The sequence below is a fragment of the Empidonax traillii genome, unplaced genomic scaffold (genome assembly GCF_003031625.1).
Source record: "Empidonax traillii isolate 1590-97213 ecotype Southwest subspecies unplaced genomic scaffold, ASM303162v1 scaffold324:size701061, whole genome shotgun sequence".
NCBI classification, from domain to species: domain Eukaryota; kingdom Metazoa; phylum Chordata; class Aves; order Passeriformes; family Tyrannidae; genus Empidonax; species Empidonax traillii.
In genome coordinates, this window is record NW_020955517.1 from 534,462 (window position 1) to 556,401 (window position 21,940).

Sequence of the window (21,940 nt, forward strand, 5' to 3'; positions counted from 1 at the left end):
CCAAAACTTCCTTAAACCAGCTAATTAAGAAAAACAAGAAAGTTTAAAAAAAAAAAAAAAAAAAAAAACCCACCAAAACCTGGGAGTCTTGTCTGTACAAGGCACCCATTAGGTTAATTGAGGGGCGGTGTAGCTGGTGGGGCGGTAGGTGGGATGCTGCCTCTTGCCTGTTTCTCGGTAGGAGCAGAGGCTCGGCAGGCCCCTGCATGCAGGCGGCCCCGCACAGCGGGACAACCTCCAAGCCTGAAACCCAGGCAGCACAGCCAGCGTCCCAACTGCACCCTGGGGATGGATGGCAGCACTGTCCCTCGCTGCTGAAGGTGGGGACCCTGCAGCCAGGAGGTGCAAGGGCTGGTGGATCTGAGGATGCTTTCGATGGCCCCAAGTTCCCACTGCTGTCTATGAACACCTACAAAGCTGGCAAACAGCAGCAAGAAGGCATTTCACAAAACGCATCGGATGAGGCACTGTTCTCACTCAGATTTAAATCTAGTTTTCATTAGAAACCACTTTTCTGTCCCTATACATTTTCCTTTTCCAATTTAATGAGGAACACTTAAGATTGAAAGAGATAGATAAGGAAAGACAGACCCTTCATCTTCTTTGTAATTTTATAGTGTGGGAGTTTGACGTTTTTTGGCCTATGGTTTATTTGGTAGTTTTTCCTTTCCAGTTTGGGGCCTAGAGAACCACAGCATTATGGCTTAATTATGGCCAAATGCTGAGCCTGATCACTGGCAGCGTGGATGTCTCCAGCCTACCAAAAATGCAAATGAAAGAGATTAAATCTCAAGTTTGTTAGATGCTACTGGGTTTGAAGATTGTTTGCACAGCTGAAAGAGAGAGGGGTAAAAAGACCTATTAAAATTATATAAATTCAAAATTCTTAGCAACTAGCAGGGTGATGCAGGAGCAGTTGTCATATTAAAAGCTATCAACCTTTTAAAACATCTAAAATGAAATTTTTAACATCTTAAAATGTTCTACTAGTCATTATAACCTTGCCTAATGACTTGTTTGATGAGTTTTTCAGAAAAAATTGATGCATTTTCATTTTAATGTCAACTTTGAATGCTCATCATACTCCCTGCCATATATAATTATTTGCATTTAAAAATGAAGAACCCATGACAGACACTTTACATAACCCCGTTGAAAACAGAAGATAAAATTCCTCCTCTTATTACTCTCCATTTTAAGAAAAAAAGAGGGTTGCAAAAATACCATCTATAATCTCCAGTTTAAATTTGTATCAGCAATGATCTGCTGTACTGTATATACAATAAAAACAGTCAATGGAAAGGCTGTATATAAATTAAATATATAATGGCTTCATCCTTGCCATCACATATACCACTCAAGCATGGTAAGGGCTCCTAATGAGGTTGACAAGGTGTATGTGCATAAATTACATAAGCACTTTACATCTGAACCCAAACTCTGTCTCTGTGTCAGTAATTTCTGACTGGGGAGCTTTCAAGCTTTTTCTTGTTTGTTTGTTTACATGATTTGAATTTTTACTATGAGGCTTTAAAACTCATTAAACACTGAGCACAGCAGGGGTCGGGGGAAGGTGGGGGGAAGAAGCTTTCTGGATGGCTGTTGCCTTACAGAAGGATATAACAAACAAGCAAGGCACCTGTGGGGACAGGCACAGTAGCTGATAAGCATAAAAATTTCAGAAGTGTAGGTGAAGTATCTTCAGAAATACCTCCTGCCTGGAACCTTCTCATGCTTTACAGTGCAAGGGAAGCACTTTCCACGGCCAGCTCCTTTTTCACCTGCCCCACAAAGCCAGGTGATCCAGCATCCTGTGTGTGCTTCTGAGGGCACCAGCTGAGTCGCCAGAGATAATTCATTTACACATTGTCTCCCTCCGGTACCCGAATTACAAACACAGGTACTGATTGCATTCCATTTGCATGGAATTATCCATCTAGCCATCTAGCACAATAATTACCCACCGCTATGCTGATGCTGGAGCATTGTTCTGCCCCACTGCCACATTCCAGCTGCCTACTTAGGACAGGGTGATTATTATCACTAAAATCTGCGTAATAATTATTTAACAGCCTCTAGGGTATTCTCTGTTCCAGGCTTAATTTTAGCTTTCTGTTTTTTTTTTTTTTTCCTATTCCTAACTCAACATAGGTGCTAGAAGTTAAAATATTAAAGCTCTAGTTCACCACCTTCTCCAAGCTGCTGCTATGAGCAGCGTCATACCTTCTGCACTGAGACAGGTTTCCTCCCCCAGCAGGTTTACCGGTCTATGATCTGTTGCCTACAAACTGGAAAAAGGTGTGGTTTTCACTGATTTTTTTTTTTAAGTCTGACACAGAGATTAAATAAATGCTAGTGAAATACCTGCAACCATTAAAAAAACCAACCAACCAAACAAAGAACAAACCAACAACGTTTCCACTCACTGGAAACATATGTCAAAACAGTACATGGAGCCCAAAATATTTATTTAAATTCTCTATTTTTTCAAATGCAGAACCTAAACCAAACAGTGGAGCCAGCCACTTCCTGGCCAAACTGGGAAAAATGTTTCCATCCATCTTTCTGGTACTCCAAAAGCATTTTTTCTCAACTGCAAAGCTGCTGAAGGGAGGGTTTTCCCAAGACAAAAAGGCACAAAACTGGTTCAACCGGTAGAACAACACTGAGAGTTAGTGTTTCATCACCTGAGACAACAGCATAAAGGCCTTCTGCAAGTTCTTCGAGGGGTCAGACTTCTATGTAATTTCTTCTTCTATTTCTGGATTTCCTCAAACAGCACCAAGTTGACAAGGTGGACATAAGGTAAGTAGATACATTCAGCACTAGGAACCTACAGCATCAACAACCCTGTTTAAGCACAGATTAATTTTCTTAAGCTTAGCATATACCTCAAAAATTATCTCTTTGCTGAGATCCCAAAATCTTGATAGAAATGGTTTAAATTATTAGATCTTTAATAGGACTTTGAATACTGAAGTTCTTTTAATTACCTGATATTAAGATGGACAATAAATAGTACTGCTGGCTAAGGAAAAAGAAAATTATTGACGACTAATAAAAAATGAAACAAATCGAAAGCCTACAAGTCAAGCCAAAAGTCCAGCCCAACATTTTGGCTCCAGCAGCAGCCAATAGCAGAAGTCAAGGGAAAAGCAAGTCCTGGATTCTGAAGCCGTGCTGCTCTGAAGTGAGCCCCAGGAGCTGTACTTGAACTTCATGGGTCCCACAGATTATTCCTACATTAGTTTCTCCAAGTGTGCTTTGAATCCATGTCAGCTTTTCACGTCTCTCTTCTTCAAACTGCAGGGCGTCATCTACTTAAATCATTCTTTACACAAAAGCTGTTCAATAGACTTATAACCTCTGCGGCTTTTGCAGTGCTATTTTATCATCTTTGGAGATGGGAATGTAGAAGGGAAAAGCAATTAGGAGGAAGGCATCAGAATCGATCCCACTGTTCAAGATGAAGGCACACCACAGATGCTACTCTAGCAGATGCATTTTTCTGTACTACTGCCATCAACATTCCTAATGTTTTATTTGTTTTTTGACAGCTAGTGACTACATGGTTGACTTCTCCACACAAATATATGACCCCCAGATCTCATGCCCGAGTGTTAACATGCAACTCAATTTGAAGTTTGAATATTTTTCCTGTGGACATCACTTTGCATTTATCTGCACTGAATTTCACTTGTCATTTTGCAATACGGTTGCACAGCAACCTAATGTCATTTTGAAATCCTTTGCATTTTCATTTGCATCTTCAGCTTCACCTCCCTGGATAACTCCATCAAATCGGCAACACTGCCATTCACTATGCCTGCTCTTTTTGCAGATCACTCAAGCAAACGGGAATCAACAGAGGCACATTTCTATTAACTGTAAAACAGCAGGCAGTGTTTGTCTGCTAAGGAGCAGGTATCGACTGCAAAATGTGTAAATATCAGCTTCTCAATAAATTTACACACAAGAGATTTTTCTCCTGGGGTATGTTGGGAGAGTTGACTTGATAGTCTGTCTTCTTTTAAACCTTGTCCTTACTCCCAACCTGTCTTTAAAATCCAGCCTGTCCAAACAACATCATCCCTACACCACACAGATCAAAGTGCCTTTGGGTCATCACCTCCAAGCACCCTGCCCACTCCCTTCCTCACCAGCTCCTGCCAGTGCTGGAGCATCTTCATGTAGCATCCTTATAATTGGACTGACTTTAACACACTGCTTAGAGCTTCTTCCAGCCTGAAGGGCAGCTGCCATTTCACGCTACTCGGTAAATCCCCTTTGAACAGGGCTGCAAAATCACACCTTCAAATTCAAAATTCCTCTTAACTATAACTAAACATTAAATACAAAGTAAAAAATTTTCATCAATTTAACTAAGGTATCTCATTTTTTGCTCACTTGTTTTTCTAAGAACTTAATAAGTTTTAAGCATTACATGCTGTGTGAATGAAGTCTGACTGTCATAATGGCATCAGTGGGTCTTAGCGCTAAAGAACCAAAAACCTAAAAGTCCACTACTAACTTGTTATGCTAAACCTTGCTCTATGGACTTTGCAAGCTTACTTTTCCATAGTAATTTTCTATTTTTGCCCTGACTTTTTTTCCATGCTGAATGAAATGTTACTAGCTGCAGCTTTAAAGTGAAAAACATCAACAGAAACTGGATTGACAAAACGAAAAATGCCTTTGAAACACTAGTCAGTACAAGCTGATGTACAACTAGGTATACCTGAAACATAAAACTTAAGCAAGTCACAAAGATATGATATTTTTCTTGTTAATGGCATGCTGCAGCCATGAATAGGGGCTTAGCCACTCTAAGAGGCTTACAAACAAAACAGCCCTAGGCAGTTCATGTTCTTTCTCAGGGCAAACACAAACTGCGGATGGAAAATATACGTATTAAGCGAATACCTCATTTCAGTGACTTCAGCGATTTATTTTACTGTTCTCCTTTACCTTCTCCCATCCTCCTTCAAGACCTGAGTCAAAAACTAGGTCTCGAGTTCTTGCACCACTGAGCACTTCGGTGTTCTCCAGCCTATGTGCCATTCCTGTCAAAGACAGCGGAAGCCGGGATAAACCATCTCTCCAGAAACTGATCATGCCCTAGTTACAGGCAGACCCTACGCAGAGCAAGGAAGTTGTAGGACAATTACCCTACATCATACAGACTTTCCCAGACATTCCAGAAGGTATGACTTGGGGAAGGAGGGGGCCAACCAGGACGCATGCTGGCAGGAAATCAGGCATGTCAGGGAGATGTTTGGTACCGAAAGGATAGTTCACATTATTATGAAGGGATAATTTCTAGTCACAACCACACATCAGCCTGCTAAGGCTGCGCTTGGCTTTAAGCACCCACCTAGCTACCCTGCAAACTACATGAGCCATTTTCAAGCCCCCTCTCTGCTTCTTTTCTCCTAGAAGATTTCTGCTTGGAGCAGGATTCTGCTAGTCCCAAGACACTGGTTAAAATCTGTCTCCACCACAGTTGGCTCTCGTCTCTCTCCTCCTCCATGCCTGCTCCGGCTGGTCCTGGAAGCCAGAAAGGGAGGCTGGCCCTAGGAGCAGCGCTGCTGCAGGCTCCCTGCTCCTGGTCCCACCTGCAGGCATGCTGCCCACCCTGGCTCACCTGTAAGGCCAGCAAAGTCCTTATTCCTCACCACTGCAAAAAGTCAAAATTGCTCAGATCATACAAATCCACTAAAAGGAAGCAGAGACAAAGAACTGAATTTATAGAGAAAACTGTGAAAGTAGAACAGTGAAATCTTTAATGATGATTTTAAAGTAGAGTCCTAACCAAAATTTGGGGAGTGGTGAGGGTTCTTAAAATATTTGCCCTGGATGTTAATCAGCATCAAATCTGAAGGAAAAACCTCTGAAATGCTCTCCCCCCTCCTCTCCAAGAAATACAATAAATTCCTCCCCAGCAAATAAAAGAAAATAGGCTGAAGTATCTTACTGGTATCTTTTTTTATTATCTCCAAGATACCCCTGGATCAGCTCTTGAAAAAAAATTTTCCGGAAAGTTGACACTGCAAATTTAGCTCTTTGATTTTTATACAGAAAAAAGCTAATTAGTATGAGAAGCTGAGAGGGTTTTGTTTAGTAAATAAAGAATAGGAAGCAAATATAGTAGTATGCAGATAGTTAAGTATATTATTCATATGCTATAAACTATTTTGAAAAAAAGCAAAAAATCTCACATTCACTTCATCCTACAAGAAGTACAGTTCCTATTGCTATGGAACAGCAAGATAATATGAATTCTTAAAAAAAACCCAAACAGCAAGTAAAAACTAAACCAGTTCAGTACCTAGCCCCTTTCCCCTGTTTTTCTAGGCTCAATGGTGAAATTTTCTTTTTGTACTTGCAAGCTTAGGAAGGTAATTAATGAGCTGCTTCTTATACACCTACAAAATGATGGCACTTTGCAATCTGAACATCACCCGAGTGTTTTTTCCTCTTTTATTTAGAATTCGTGCTCAATTTTGTGCTGTCTGATGGAAGATGAGGGGGTGGCGAGGAACATGGAGGAGAAAGCCACAGCAAGCTGCCGCACACACCATCTCATCCTGTGTTTGGAACTGAATAATTCAGTCTGGAGGGAGCTCATTCCAACAGCAATGTGTCGAAGTGAGCATCTAGGGACTGCAAGTCTTCAAACAAATAATGTTTTTTTTGGCCTTAAACAAAAAGATTTCACACACATCAACCTCGTGCCACAACAGAGTAGAAAGACTTACATGCAACTTTATTCAGTAATTTACAGTAAGATATTTTTTTTAATTTGTTTTGTTGGAACAATGACTTCTGGAAAATATGGTGGGTAGGAGAAGAAATTACTAGAATGTGCTATTTGACTAAAACAATGAAAATACAAACCCAGTATAATGTTCTGAAACTGCTTTTTGGGTTTGTTTTTAATAGGTTTGTTCAGACATTTCCTTGATAGCACTAAAATTAATGATGTAAGAATCAGATTTTAAAGGGCATTTCCACCTCCCTCCCCACCCCCATATATACCCTGTTTATTTCAGTTTTAAATGTCTTACCTATTTACTGAAGTATTTTTTTCTCTTTTTTTTTTTTTTTTTTAAACAGCTCAGCTAAAATAAATTCCTGCTGGAAGTTTCCAAATTTCCTGGCCCAGCAAGGGTAACTGAGGCAAAAACTGTGCATGGTTAATAAGAAGAAAAATAACATTGGAAACTTCACATGCACAAAGGAGGGAAGGAGAAGAGAGAACAAGGCCAACTAAATGATCTGTCTTGCTCTTTGATTTCTCTTCTGTGAGGAGGTTCATGGTGACCAGCAAAACACTGAGCCTCTCTGACTTAGGCACCTGGAGTTATGTTGAAGGAAAAGGTTTGGCCAACTTCTCACTAATGCTTGTAAGAGCCCCGCTAAACACCAGGAATGTTTCAACCAAACCAACAAATCAGTGATTGCCTGCCAAAGAACAAGTGTGGCTTCCCTAAGACTTACTCTTCTCCACTTTTATCTTCTATTCACTTTGTTCATTTTTACAGACCATCACACAAAACTGCTGGAATGACTGGATTTTCCAGTGCAGAAAAGCCAGGAGCGAGGCTGGGCTTGGTGCTCCTCAACTTCTCTCCAGTTTCCTCTCTCACCAATCCCTCCTATGCCAAGAATCACATCAGCAAGACCATCCTCCTCCCATCTCCTGCCACCAGATTCGCCTGGTGCTGATATTTAAGGCTGTGTGTGTTGAGCATCCACCAAATGCACATATCTGTTATTCCCCATGTAAACTGGAGTAGGTCAAAGTCTTCTGGAGGCTCCAACCTGGGGGAGACCTCAGGATGTGCACAGAGCTGAGAGTATTTTTCTCTCTTTCTTTGTTGTTCTTAAAAGTAGAGGCAAATAGTTTGCTCCGTGTGGAAAAGGATGAAGGAAAAGGAAAGAAGACAGGAGAACAAAGGCAGGATAAAAGATACTAGAGTGGAAAAAAAAAGAAGATAATTATGAAGTACAATACAAGGCCAATAAACAGTGTCTACACTGTAGAAGTGATGCACTAAAATGATTTGTTTTGTTTCCTGTGTCCTCAGAAAACGATAGATCAGTTCATACTTTGAGGAATCTACTTAGGAGAAATCACAGCAAGTGGGAAAATACTAAACACGTGATTTCCTATTTCTTTTCCCTTTTAACAAAACATTGGACAATATTTTATCAGTGACTAAATTTAATTAAAATGAATTAACTCTTACAGCAGATGACCTGATGCTTTCAGGTCTTTGGCAGTCTTTCTGTACAGCTTCTCATCTTCTGTAGCTACAATTCATAATTACAAACTAAATAATCTCAGGTTAATTTTGATGCAAGATTAACCAATTTCTTATAGATTGTCAGGTATTTGGCTTTTGGTTTCATTCTGTAGAATAAATTTTAAGTATATAATACTTTCAAAGAAAAAACCCTAGAGAATAAAAACAACCAATCACATCCAAAAGTCAACAACACACCTTACACCTCCACCATTCATGTGAAGTTTATGGTTTAGGTGTTTAAATACCTTTGTTTTCATTTAACCAATTCAGTAATTACTTCCAACCACATTAAACTGTGACAGTTTTATTTTTAAGAACTTCCAGAAATTAAGTTTTGTTCAAATTGAATATTCAACCAGTATTCATTAACAACTCAAGACAGGATTCAGTAACAGAATCTGACCTTAATTACCCATTATCTACTGGATAAAATTTACACTTTTGCACTCGTAGTCGATAATCTTGAAGATTTTAGTGGCTGTAATTTTATTACCTCATGTGCTAGAGTAAACAAAACATTTGGAAATTGTTACTCCAAATTTAGCACAAAATCAGGTACAAACCCAGTGGTGCTCATGAAAAAAACCTGGAAAAGTTGGGATTGAAATCAGGAAAAACAGATACTGTTCTAAAAATATTATCAGCATTTAGTCTGAGCATGCAAATAGTTTAATTTCTTAGCTTAATTCCCAGTTGAACTACAGTCTATCATACGGCACCTTAGGAGTTGCCTCCTCGTAAGACAGCTGAAGCAATGCAACCCAACCAAGACATTAGCAGCCTATGGAAAAGTGTTTGTACCTGGAATGCTGTGCTACAAGAATGCTAAGGCAAAAAGCCATAATCAAAGCACTGAAATACAGAAAGAAGGAAATAGGTCAAACCCCTGTATCTGTTTAAACTACTCATAACATGGAATTTATGATGTTTTGGTTTATGGCACTGAGGAGCTGACCTGCAGGTCTTGATGACTCTCTGAGAACAACCACAAAGCACACAAAGTTTATTCCTGGGCACTTTGCTGATGTATTTTTTTAATTCCTTGTGGGAGGCGACAGTATTTGCAGATAAAATATTGGGCTGCCTCAGGAAAAGTATAGACAATAATAATACAACTAGTTCAGAGACAGAAGAAGTTCAAAGAGCAATACAAATACTTAGGAGCCTGCAGATGATTCACAATGAGGAGAGTAAAAGTTTACAGCAGTTTAATTTACAGAGAGGTGAGGAATATTTGACATAATAAGGGTATATTAAACAATAAATGTTATAGGGAAGGTCAATCTGAGCATTACTGGGAAAAAAACACCCAACTGGAACTTCCTAACACTTACTTCAAATATCATGTTGTAGGTCTTAGGAGCTGAACGTCTCAACAATTCGGTGTTACCAATTTATCTCAGCTCTCATTTCCTCCCTGCTTTCAGGCAGATATTTAAAATATACGTGTTTAAGATTTAGCTTTCCTACTGCAAATGAATTCATTGATCTATTCTGTTGGAAAAACACTTTTAAACACAGTGAGAAAGGAGCTCTTGAGCTTCTGTCATGAAGCACTGAAGCTGCATACTGGGGAATCTCAGCACACACTTTATTAGGAAGAATACATCCTGGTAAGAGCAAACAGATAACATTCTGGAGGGAGATCAGATATGATTTTCAGAATACCACCCAGCTGCTAATTGCACTGCTTTAAAGGTTGAAAAACACCCACAAAACAAAACACCGTGGTCCACGGATGGTTCTTGCAAAATTGCCCACTGAACCACTTGTTATTCTCCCTCGGAAACACATTGCAGGGGCCACTTCAAGATTGGATCCTGATGAATAACTCTGAGTTTTTTTAAAGAAATAAGGAAAGAGTTAAAAATAATTCTGGTTGCTTTAGAAACTGACATCCTTTGTTTTGGTTGAGATGAAATACCATTACATGCATGCAATACCCTTCAAACTTGCCACTGTTCCAACAATAACTAAAGCTATTCTAAGAAACTTACCACCCAAAAGGAGATCACCACAGAATTATAGTAAGTTTGCCGCTGTGAAGCTGGAGTTTATTTGCAATATTACCAAAAATGCTCAGCCAAGCCTAGCTCAGAGTGACCTGACTGTAACCAGCAAAACACGACAGTGACTCGCTGCTCACAGACTCCACCAAAACCACAGTGATCAAACAGCAAAAGGGGCTTTGCTACTTTCAACAGCAGCTTTCAGCTAACCGTATTTGCAGCAAATGTGATACTCAGCCCAAATAACTAAGATGACATTTTTAACACAAGAAAATTAAAATACTGTTAAAATTTAATGATGAAGCTAACACCATGTGGTTTTACTATGCATTTTAGCTTTCCTGTTGCATTTCACCCAAATCACAACCTTAGACTGCTTCTCGTTTGCTGATACAGGCACTTCAGTTATAGTCAGAAGCATGCCTGACCACTGACCCTTCAGTATTTCTTTTAAACAACACCAACTTTTAAACTAGTAAGCTGTTTGAAGTTGGCACCACTTTATTTAAAACCATCTCAATTTAATTCAAGCCCAGAAAGGAATTTTTGGTTTGCAATTTTTTGGCTTCCACAAACCTGTTCCCAAGCCCATCCATGCTAAGTCACCTTCCTCACTCTCCCTTCCACCCGCCCTAAGTCCCAACAGCTATGCTGATGGCCTACAAGAAAACAAACCTTCTGTTTTGACATCTGTCCCTGCCCAAATGAACCTCAACCACCACTTTGAACCAAGCTAGCAAAAAGTTTTTAAGTAGTATATTGAAACATGGTGATGTTACAGCAATAGGCACCTACATACAGTATATGATGCTACATGTGCCAATATATGTGACCTGACTTTTAACTCTTGTGATCTGAGTCTATCATAACAATTTGGAAATTGCTTTGACTCAAACTAAAATTAAAAACACTGACAGGAAAAACGAAGCTCAATAGTTTGCAAACTAAGCTGCCATCTCTCCCTCTACATATGTGTATGAATGTACACATTCTTAAGGATGCATAATTAACCGTAACAAAACAGTTCTCAGAAACCAGAAAGCTAAAGTATTTATATCAAAAGCTGAATCTTTCCCACTCTATCTGCACAAATAAACCCACTGAAGTTGCCAGCTTTGTCAAAGTGAGCAAGATTAGGTTCTAAACATAAATCAATTTAAGCAGTCAGAAACCTACAAGAAGTACTACAGTGGCTTTCAAATTCCTTGCAGATTTTTACAAATTAAAAGTCATTAACTTAGTCTGTGGAAACAAATCTAGTTTTTTCTAATGCAAGACACCATTGCTATCACATTTCTATTAGGGACATTTAAAAACTGAATGAAATTATGGTATTTCTAGATAGTATTGCTAGGGTGGTGTAGGGATGGGGAGTGGGTGGTGGTCAGTCAGATCTGCGTTGTTCTGATTTGGTTTGATTTTGCTAGGGTTTTTTGGGGTTGGTTTTTTTGGTTGTGTTTTTTTTTTTTTTTTAGCTTCCAAATTTTGCTATTTATTTATAGCTTTAAAAGTCAGTAAAGTGACTTGATTTGCGAGAAGCACTACAATCAGACAGATCTAAGATAAAAATAAAACTCATTATCTATAAGGTTGCTCTCAAAAGTCAACTATCACACTGGCATCACAAGAAATTAATTCATCAGTATATTTTTGACAAGCACATTTTTTTTTCTCTGAAAGGTCATTTTTCTAAATTAAGCAAAGTATTAAATATCTTTGCTGTTCTGTCACACATCTCAAACTTAACTCATGAAATGTTTTCACAGTAAAATCCAATTACATTTGAAATAAACACATGAAATAAAGTTTCACATGCATTTAGATTTGACATTTGTACCATAAGTAATGTAAGCAAACAGTAAGGCTCGTTTGTACACTTTATAAACGATATTAATGGAAAATGCGCTTACTTAGAAAGTACAGTATAGCCCAGTTTTGCCCAGAAAGTGTCCTTCTTTTAGAGCTTCCCTAAATGCACATTGTTAAGCATGAGAGGTAGATCTGGACATCACTGTCCACTGTGTTGCCCCTGTTTAGGATTTGAAATCATAATAGTTTGGGTTGGAAGGGACCTTCAAAGGTCATCTAGTCCAATTCCCTGCCAAGAGCAGGGACATCTTCAACTAGATCAGCTTGCTCAGAGCCCTGTCCAACCTGACCTTGGTTGTTCCCTGGGATGGGTCATCTACCACCTCTCGGGGCAAGCTGTTCCCACGTCTCACCACCCTCACAGTAAATTTCTTCCTTATATCTAATCTACACCCACCCTCTTTCAGTTTAAAGCCATTATCCCCTGTCCTATCACTACATGCCCTTGTAAAAAGTCCCTCACAATCTGTGTGGGTCTTTCTTACTGAACTAGGAAACCCAGATCAATATCCAACACACCCTGCTCTGCTGCATGCTGACTCTACCTCCCTCCACATTTGTTTCTGACTCCTATCCTGCCTCCAGAAGGTGTTTTGCTGGGCTGTTTCAACCAGCAGTGGTGAAGCCTTGTGATGAACTATGGAAAATACCCACCTCTCCCACATTAGAAAAGGAAACTTACCCGTAACACCAACAAGAAAAAGCAGCTCCACAGGATAAAACCCCGGGATCCTCTGGTGCCAAGCAGCCATGCCAAAGATAACTTCTCTTTGTGAGTAAATACAGCACAGAGAATAAAGGTTCTTCCCTGCTTTTGCACCTACTGGAGTTCCTCTGAGACGAGGAAGATTTTCTGCAGTGCCTGCCTTCCTGGCAGGCGAGGGTTACAGGAGTGTCTTCGCTTATGTAAGTGTGTTTCTTGAGTACACAATTACCCAACACACCCAAGGCACTCCAAGGCTTTTTTTTTTTTTTTTTTTTTTTAAGAAAAATCAGTTCCTTTCCAGCTGGAACATTTTTGTTTATTCAGACTTAAGTCTGGAAGTGAAGCCACAGAAGCACTCTGAATGTGGTGCACCGAGACCTTCAGTTTCCAAATAAAGGAGACATTAATTTCATGTTAGTGCAACTCTCTCCCTATATACTGGAACGTAGGCTGATATCCAGACTTGCAAGAGACCTCGGCATTCACAAGAACCTCCTCCATTTTCACCTGTGCACCTTTTTCCTCCTACAGAAGGTCATCAAGTATCTGCTGAAGTTCCTCCCAAAGCCACAGAAGACAGCTACCTACGCCAGCAAGCCCCACCACCAGGAACAAATGCCTTTTCTGCCATTTCAAAGCAGCACGCAATATGTGACCGTGTTCTAAACACTTCAACTCATTTTGCAAGAGAAAGACGGCAGCAAGGAGCAGGATATGAACAATCAAGAGAGTATTTGCCCATGAAAAGGCAAAGAGACTTTGTGTGGGGGGATAACTGCAATTGCTTACCTGAAGTAACATCTAGGAAATCTAACCCCGCATTTGAAAGGTGACCAGCGAAATCAAGTGCAGGTTTGTCAGGCAGCACATGCACAGACCACAAGAGCCTTATTATAAGGATTTGTACCTGCTAGTTTCCTTAAAATACCTTCTCCCTCCTGAAGATGTCTTCAGCTAAAGGCCATTCAAAAACCATGGAAAGCTTCCCTTTGGGCACACATTCTGTGTAGGTACCAGTCACATCCATCATCGGTAGGTCTGTGCCAGGCAGAGTGCAGAGATCTCTGATCATGTGTAAGTAGGAATGAGTCTTTTAAACTGGCAACCTTGGTAGCTAAAAGCATGAAGGAATCCAAATCACTTTGATGCTGATGCAGGATTTTAATCACATAGGTAGGTTTTTAATCACACAGGTCTGAAGGAGACAAGGAGAAATCACTGGAGCTCATATTACTGTCTGCCAGTGAGGCATTAGGACCCTATTTAATGAGCAGTGTGCTAGACACACATAAAAGCAAAGAAAAAAAAAACAACAACAGTTAGTACCCTCCTCCCAAAAAGTTTAACTTATATATACACTCTTAAAAAATACTGATTCTATTTCAAAAGCATTACAGGTTCCCAAAATCCATACCTCTGCTCAAGGTCCTAAACATCCTGACCAAGTCACTGTGTCTGTTCAGGTATCATTCATTCTTTCACCCAAAACACCGTTTTTAATCATTTAATACAAAGCAAAATAGAGGAACTTCACAACTATAGCGGGTTTGGAGGTACTGTAGAATCTCCTTGATTTGTTGCTATGTTACACCTGAATACAGCTGAGAAATGTGGAACAATGAAGCGTTATGCCAGGAGAAAGGAAGATGCAAAACGTAATCGACCTGCAACCTGCTCTTCCCCATGTCCTTCCCCAGCCATCGAGGGCTTTGGAAGGGTGGGTGGGTAAGCCAAGCTCTCTTGGCGGCCCTTGAGGCTGGTGGTGATACCCTGACAGCTGCACATCACCACCAGGACTGCTGCAGAGATGGAGGCAGAGAGGGGCATTTCCACCACTGGCCACCACCTCAGCTGCAGACACCTCCAAGATATTGACATCAAGTTGAAAAGATGTTGAAAAATATTTGCCCTTGTAATTATTTCAAGTGGAAGACAAAGGTTAAGCTGTCTGAGGGAAATTAAACATTTTAATAGGAACAAGGACAAATAAGAAGTTGCCAGGATATGAAAATGCAACCTCTGTAAAACTGTTTGCATTTTGATCTATGCAACCAACAAAGATACAGTGAAAATAACCATTCTACACTCTGCTTGAATGCTGTTGACATGAGATCTATGGGAGAGAAAATAAAAAGTAAATAACCAATCAGCCAGTTGTTACACTGCTGATTGCTGAAGATACACAGCAGGAAATGATACATCCCATCTCATACAATTCAACAAGAATTAGCCAGAGCAACCCAAACTTTTATTTGTAATATTTCTATTCTAGCTCAGATTTGAGATGGTTGGCCATATTAATTTACAAATTTTTGCCCTATACCACGTCTAATTTATATTTAAGAAGTAAAAGTTGAAAACAAACAGTGCAATAGTAAAGCTTCCTCAAGGCATAAGGCCAAGGAAAACCTGAAGGCTTCAGTAAACTGCACTAGCAAACATATTTTGGAAATACCTTGTACAGGCCAGTAAAAATCTCTGTACTGTATTATCAAAGGGGCTTTAAGTATTATACTGCAAATCCTGTGTAACAAGAAGCAGATCAAGCATACCAATCCATATGCTATCCTGTAAAATTCCCCTTATGAAAACCAGGTTTTAAGAAAACAGGTTGTCATTAAATGTCATTTGGAGATTAAAACGCATTATATGGCACATTATCCTCACATTTATCCTCAAAACAAGTAATACATATCCATAAAACCAGAGCAAAATAACTTGAAACACACCATGGCTGGGAAATGCAATGGAGACTTCCTAAGACCAGTCAATAATGAGACTCTCATTAGGACATTCCAGTGTTTGGAAATTCTAAATGCAATGGTCATTTCCCCCATTCTGATATTACCTAAGGACACAGCTATCATTATTTAGCTGTAGTAGTTTGACTTATTTTCTATAGCTTGAAGTGGCCTATGTTGGGCTGACACAAATCTTCCCCAGAAAAACTGTAGGCTCCCTTGAGGATTAAAAGATGTTGTCAGAGGGAATGTGCTGAAGAAAACTTTTCTGCCAGAAATCCAGCAAGTTTTACATTACAAAGTATTTTCTAGAATGGTCAGTTTCATATTTTCCTAAAAAATAAACAACTCCAACAAACAACCAAAAAACATTTATCCAAATCTTTCTTTCAAGTTTTTTATTAATTTAAACTAGAAGCCATGCAGAACTTGAAAAGCTGAATTCAATACAAAGTCTTTAAAATTTATAAAAATGAAACTTGGATTTTATGTATATTTTAATTTCAGAAAAATTTCAGGAATGTGACAAGTTTTGAATTTTCTGACATTTTAGCTTTTGTTGTTTTTCCCCATTAAATACAAGTTATAAAGAAAACAAAGTCACACTTCTAAAAATAATGTCAACAATGACCTATGAATCTAATTTCAATGAGCTTTAATTGCAGATGTTTGAGTAGAGTGCAAATCTGAAGGTCATCTGACATACCCACAAGGAATGGTTTGGCACACATTTTTAAGTGTGGATTTAGTATCTACTGTTTATTCCAACCTATGAACAAAATTTACTACCTCATTCTGGGGACTCATTCTGTAAATACTCCTGTTTTAAGTCATTTCAATAGGGATATGTTTTGCTTTTTGCACTAACAACACTGTAGCCATTGTAAAGCTACAAACAATTATGGATCTCAAAATGCTGGTCTTTTCCTTTTCCATGTGTCCCCTACAATGGTGAATATCTCATAGGGAATAAATTAGGTGAAGCTGATACGCCTTCCCCAGCCCCAAGCCCCAAACTCAGGTGAATATTTGACTGTCCCACCAAAACATTTCCAACAGAGGACTTCAGAAAAAGAGACCAAACTCTGAATTTAAATACCTTAAGAGCAGTAAAAAGCATTCAGACCATGCTCAGGCTGACTATAAAGCTGTGAAGGACTTCAAGAGAGCCAGAATTTCATCTTTCAATTTTCTTAGGAAACCAAAACTTCCTGGCACAACCCCACAACATCCACCTATCCGTGGGAACTCCCTTGTTATGACTTCCATTCCCCTGTGGCAAGCACCTCTGCAAACCAGCCAAATCTCACACAAAGGTTCACTTCTCTGTCGCACCTGTGGAATCCCAGGGCGTAGATGAAAGTGAGGACTGACTGCCTTGGAAATTATCCAGAGTAATAAAAAAAGCAGGCAGCAAGACGCCTACCAGCTGCACAAAATTTCCTCTTCTATGGCAAGCGGGAAAAGGGAAGGGGATTCTTGGTTTTGACCACATGGCTCAGTGATGGGGAGGCAGAGAATATGAGGGATGATGACGGAGAGGTGAGGGTGAAACAACACAGGGAATTACTTACCAGGGGGAAGTCTGGTCTCAGGGTTAAGGAACTTGTCATGGGATATGTGAGTTTAATATTGGCATCCACCACAATCTTTCTTTGTGCCTTATAGCTCCAGACCACAAAACATTTCCATGCTCCAAGGATGGAGCGTGACAAGATGACACCAGAGGGAATAATATCTTTTATTGGAAAGATAATTATATTTCTAAGGAACGCTGTGGCTGCACATATGAAGTCTTACAGAGATACATGGTTATGTTATTGCCAACTACTTACACACAACATACTCTAGAATTAGCCCCTTAGATGCCCTCCTGAGCGTATCTTTTCATTTACTGGTGCCTGTTGAAGTGACACAAAAATGTAAAGGCAGTTTGATTTGCTGCTATTTCATGGAATCGTGGGATGGTCTGGGTTGGAAGGGACCCTAAAGATCATTTAGTTCCAACCCCCCTGCCATAGACTGGGACAACTTCCACTAGACCAGGGTGCTCAAAGTCCCATCCAACCTGTCCTTCAACACGTCCAGGGATGGGACATCCACAGCTTCTCTGGGCAACCTGTGTCAGTGCCTCATTGCATACTGCTATTGCAGCCAAGGGTGGCCACAAATCCCTCTTGTCCTTACACATTCTGACAGGTAGTATTAAACAGTGAGACTGAAGACTTCAAAAATAGCCAATGAGTCAAAGCACCCAACCACAGCTCTCTCTTTAACCAGCCTGGTTTTCAGCAAGCGGCTTTCTGAAAATCAGACCCTATGGGATTATTTCAGAGTGGGCCCACACAAAGCTACAGCTAAAACCCTTCTGCAGAAACACATCTGACTTCTGTATGTGTCTCTGAAATACAATGTAAGCCAATTATTTTATGGCCAATGCAAAATAAGAGTAGTTAGAAAGTAGCCTCTTCTTCCAACTTGTAGCAATTAATTTTAAAACCAAGAATCTTCATAATATAGTCGAGAATTTTCTAATTACATTGGTGATGAGTTTTAACTAATTAATTTTCCCACAGAAACTGAAGGTAGAACTCCTGCCAATTAAAACAGCATTCATCTAACTCAACTTCCAGCTGCTCCCAACAATCACACTCATAACTCCTAGGTGAGGTAACACTCATTTCAATCTTTCAGAAAATGATCTTTAAAGATAAAACTTATTATTAAGTAATAAACCCATGATGATAAAGACATACAATAAAGCACTGGTGTTCAACCAGAATAAAATCTTCCTGTGCTCAGCATGAACTGGTTTATGACCATAGCATACAAACCCCAACAGAAAAGACTGAAAGTATGGTACACATGTACAGTGTCTCAAATGGACACTTAGACCACGTCAAAAGAAACCCATGTGGGTCTTTAAAACCATCTCCACCTCCCACCTGACATTTCACCTCTGGCTGGGCCAGCAGAATGATCTTCGATAAGATCCAAAAGCCTTATCCCTGCTCCCTCATCATCCTGTACTACCCACTTTCTATATGAAAGGCAACTTGCAAAGGTTTAGCATCACTTTTGGTAAAATACGCTACATGAACTTGCACTGTTAGGCTTATTATCACAAAAAGACTTCCAAATATATTAGTGGAAACTTTTGTGCTTGGGGGTTCTTCTAGAGTCTCCCTCTAAATAAACTCCATGGTTGAGTTATAGGCACCTTCTCAATGTCTTTTCACAATACAAACAGGACTGGATGAAGCAACATTTAACAGCTGATACTTCAGTAATGCACCATGTGCTGTCATCTATCAACTCCAGGGCCATCAGCACTGCTGGGGTTTATAATCAAATCATAGTACATAACAGACAAAGGAGCAAAAATTCTTCTTAATTTAAAATGTCATTAATTCCATTATAATTGTATTGACTGCAGTAAAGGTCTGCCACTTTTAAAAGGTGCCCAAATACGTAATTCCCTATGACAAGCATCCATATACCGAAATAAAGATACAGAAATAAACTGACACTAGTTCCATGTCAGGGAAGTGAAAATATCTGAAAGGCAGTTCTGCACAACACCGATTAAGATGACTCATAAATCCAGGGAACTTCAGAAAGGCTCCAGAAGTGAAGCAGATGACATGGCATGTCTCACTTCCTTCAAGAAGGAAGCATTTACTGAAACCCTACACTGTCAAAGGTAGCTGTGAAAAAAGCAATTAATGCTTTCAACTGCATATGCCCAGCCAAAATAATTTTAAGGTCCAGCTTCATCCATCTTCATTTGTTTATAATTTTGCCAAGGTAACTGTAATTAATTTTCAAGTTTCAGGCTGAACTACTTTGGGGTCAGGGGAGATGGGAGGAAAAGAAAAGCTAGTGCCAAGTCATGTGTCTCTCTTAGAAGCCTAAATAAATAACTGCTGGTGATGCAGAACAATACTGCATTTTAAAATAAACAAGACACAAATCCCTGTAGCTGAAACAACCAAAACATAAGTTACTTCATCTCTTGGAAAGGAGCTGTCGATATGAACAATCACATGCAAAACCAGCTGAATTACACAGAAAAAAACCCTCACTGTACTCTTTACTTCTAGAAATATAGCAGAAGCAATATTTCCAGTTCCTGAAAAGAACAGCTGTAAGTTAGTCCAGGGGCAACCAAGGATGTCTAAAAATAAGCAAAGTTCTCATATCCAAAGACTTCCAGTTCTCTGAGCAAACAACAATTTTTCATACTAAAAGACAACACTGACAGTTCTGCAGGCTGCTTCAACAGGTACCAGGCCTGCTTTGCTAAATAAACACTCCAAACAACAAAAGTATCTAGCAAATTCCCCATGGGAAGTTTCAAAACCAGAAGCCACCAGAAATGGCTGCAGGCATATCTGCTGCCCTCCAGGCACCCCTGCTTCCCAGCCGGGGGACCCGGGTGCTCAGAAACTGGTTCTCAGCTCCTTCCTGCACCGCCTGGAGTGAGCTGAACTGCTGCATAACCTTGCCACAATAAATCCCAGCTCCTGGCTCCCTGCGCTGCCCCTGTGCTCCCACGGTTCAGTGCTGTTCACCTCCATGCGATGCCAGCTCTGACTTCTGCATTTTTAGAATATCAGCATGCATGCACATAAGGTAGCAGGTAAGATTGGCTAACTAAAGCAACAACCCTCTTCTGGGATTGTTTTGGGAAACTGGTTTGGTTGTGAATTTTTTGGGTTCCAAGTACAATTGGGAAATACAGGTCTTGTCACAGCTGTAAAACCCACTGGTAAACCTACACTACAGCTTTGCCTATGTATATACCAATGTCCTCACTTCAACGCTTTAAAGTTCTTACAGTCCATTTCTGTCTTTTTCATACAAACAATATTTGCAAAACGTTATTATAGCCTTGAAGGTAATAACTATTTTAGAGCAATTCCAGTACAATCAAAAGCTTTTACTAGCTGTTTATGTAACAGTGTATTAACCCCCACCAATACTTTTCAGGAATTCATAACATGTAGTGCACAAAATGTACTTTGCGAGAGCTTGTTAATATGGTAAGTGCAAAAGCCGTCTCGATTCAGAAGACTGGCTTTCAAAGCAAACATGCTTAACCTGCAGTTTCAGTCATGGAAGAAATTACTCAATTAATTGCAGGCAACAAAAACAACAGGGTTATAACTAATGTACAGTAAATGCTCTGTGGGTGTAATGCAAGCTCATTTCCCAGTAGTGTACTCTCTTACATCCTAACACATTTCTTATCCCACTGCTATAAAACTGTTTAAGAATGTTAAATTCACTTAAGATTTTTTCCTCACACACATCTGTTTTCTGGCAAAGGATATTATTATTAACCCAGGTAGGGTTTGTTCTCTTAAGAAACACGTTTACAACACAGTAACTTGCAGCCCAGTATTTTTCCTACTCTCTTCTAGACCAGACATCATCTTTTCCAAACTTAAACATCAGAATTTCTAAAGTTTTTGCCTGCACTGATGACATCCTTGCAGTGACAAGAGAGCACAGTGACAGGGCTCAATAAATTCTCATCTGCTTCCGGGAATTCCAGCAGGCAAAGAGTAGCAAGAAGATCAAAAGCACAAGAAGACCCCACCAGTGTTGACTGCTCCCATTCTGACACTAAGGAAGAGACAGTGTAAAACACTAATAATAATTAAAGATAACGGAAAGAAAACTTACCCAAGCAGACAGTGATGCCTTCTTCTGTCATTCCTTCCATTCATGTAAGAGACATCTGTCAGTGATTTGATCTAGGCTCGATATCAGCATAGGGCTGATATTCGGACTCGCTGCTTAGAGATTCTCAGGATGTGCTTATTGTGCACAGCTTACAAATAAAACACTGACAACTAACTGTGATAATAAAATATGCAGATGAAGGTAAAAAGGATCCCCTTCTACCACCTGCCAGGCAGTTCTCGGCAGGCGCTAGTAATGTTCATAAACACGGATGCCCCCCATTTCCATCGAGGCCAATACCTCAAACCCACTTCCCTCAAGCCTTGCGGTATCTTCCTCATCCTAGCCCCCATGCGAACGCATCTAATCCTCTTACACGGTGAGCCACCCCCGACTCCCTCCCCAGCTTTATTTTATTTAAAACGATGCCTACAACAGTGCGGGGCCGCCCGCCGGGTCAGCCCCCCCCCCCTTCCCCCGGGACACCTGGGCGACCCTGACACATCACGTTAGGCGCAGCGGAGTGCCGGGTTAAGACGTAATCTCTCCCCCTCCCCGCGGGCTTACGGATCCCAGGAATCCTCCCCCGCTATCTCTCCATGGCAACGGCAG

At 40.1% G+C, this 21,940-nt stretch overlaps 1 protein-coding gene across 11 annotated transcripts in view; it reads right to left on the reverse strand.

Annotated features, from left to right (window-relative positions):
• The window catches only part of HIVEP1 (human immunodeficiency virus type I enhancer binding protein 1), a 127,186-nt gene that overhangs the window by 61,566 nt on the left and 43,680 nt on the right, over positions 1-21,940 (reverse strand). For 4 of the 11 annotated variants that reach the window (XM_027891656.1, XM_027891654.1, XM_027891653.1 and 1 more), the window contains exons 1-2: positions 21,329-21,746; positions 12,873-12,956 (exon numbers count right to left, since the gene is read on the reverse strand). The exons of 4 other annotated variants lie outside the window; for them this stretch is intronic. In XM_027891656.1, the coding sequence (XP_027747457.1) occupies positions 12,873-12,956; positions 21,329-21,368 (124 nt within the window). In that variant the 5' untranslated portion in view covers positions 21,369-21,746. Of the gene's footprint in view, positions 1-12,872; positions 12,957-21,328; positions 21,747-21,814; positions 21,935-21,940 lie in introns of those variants that run through there. 3 more of the 11 variants (XM_027891645.1, XM_027891647.1, XM_027891648.1) reach the window with 3 other exon arrangements.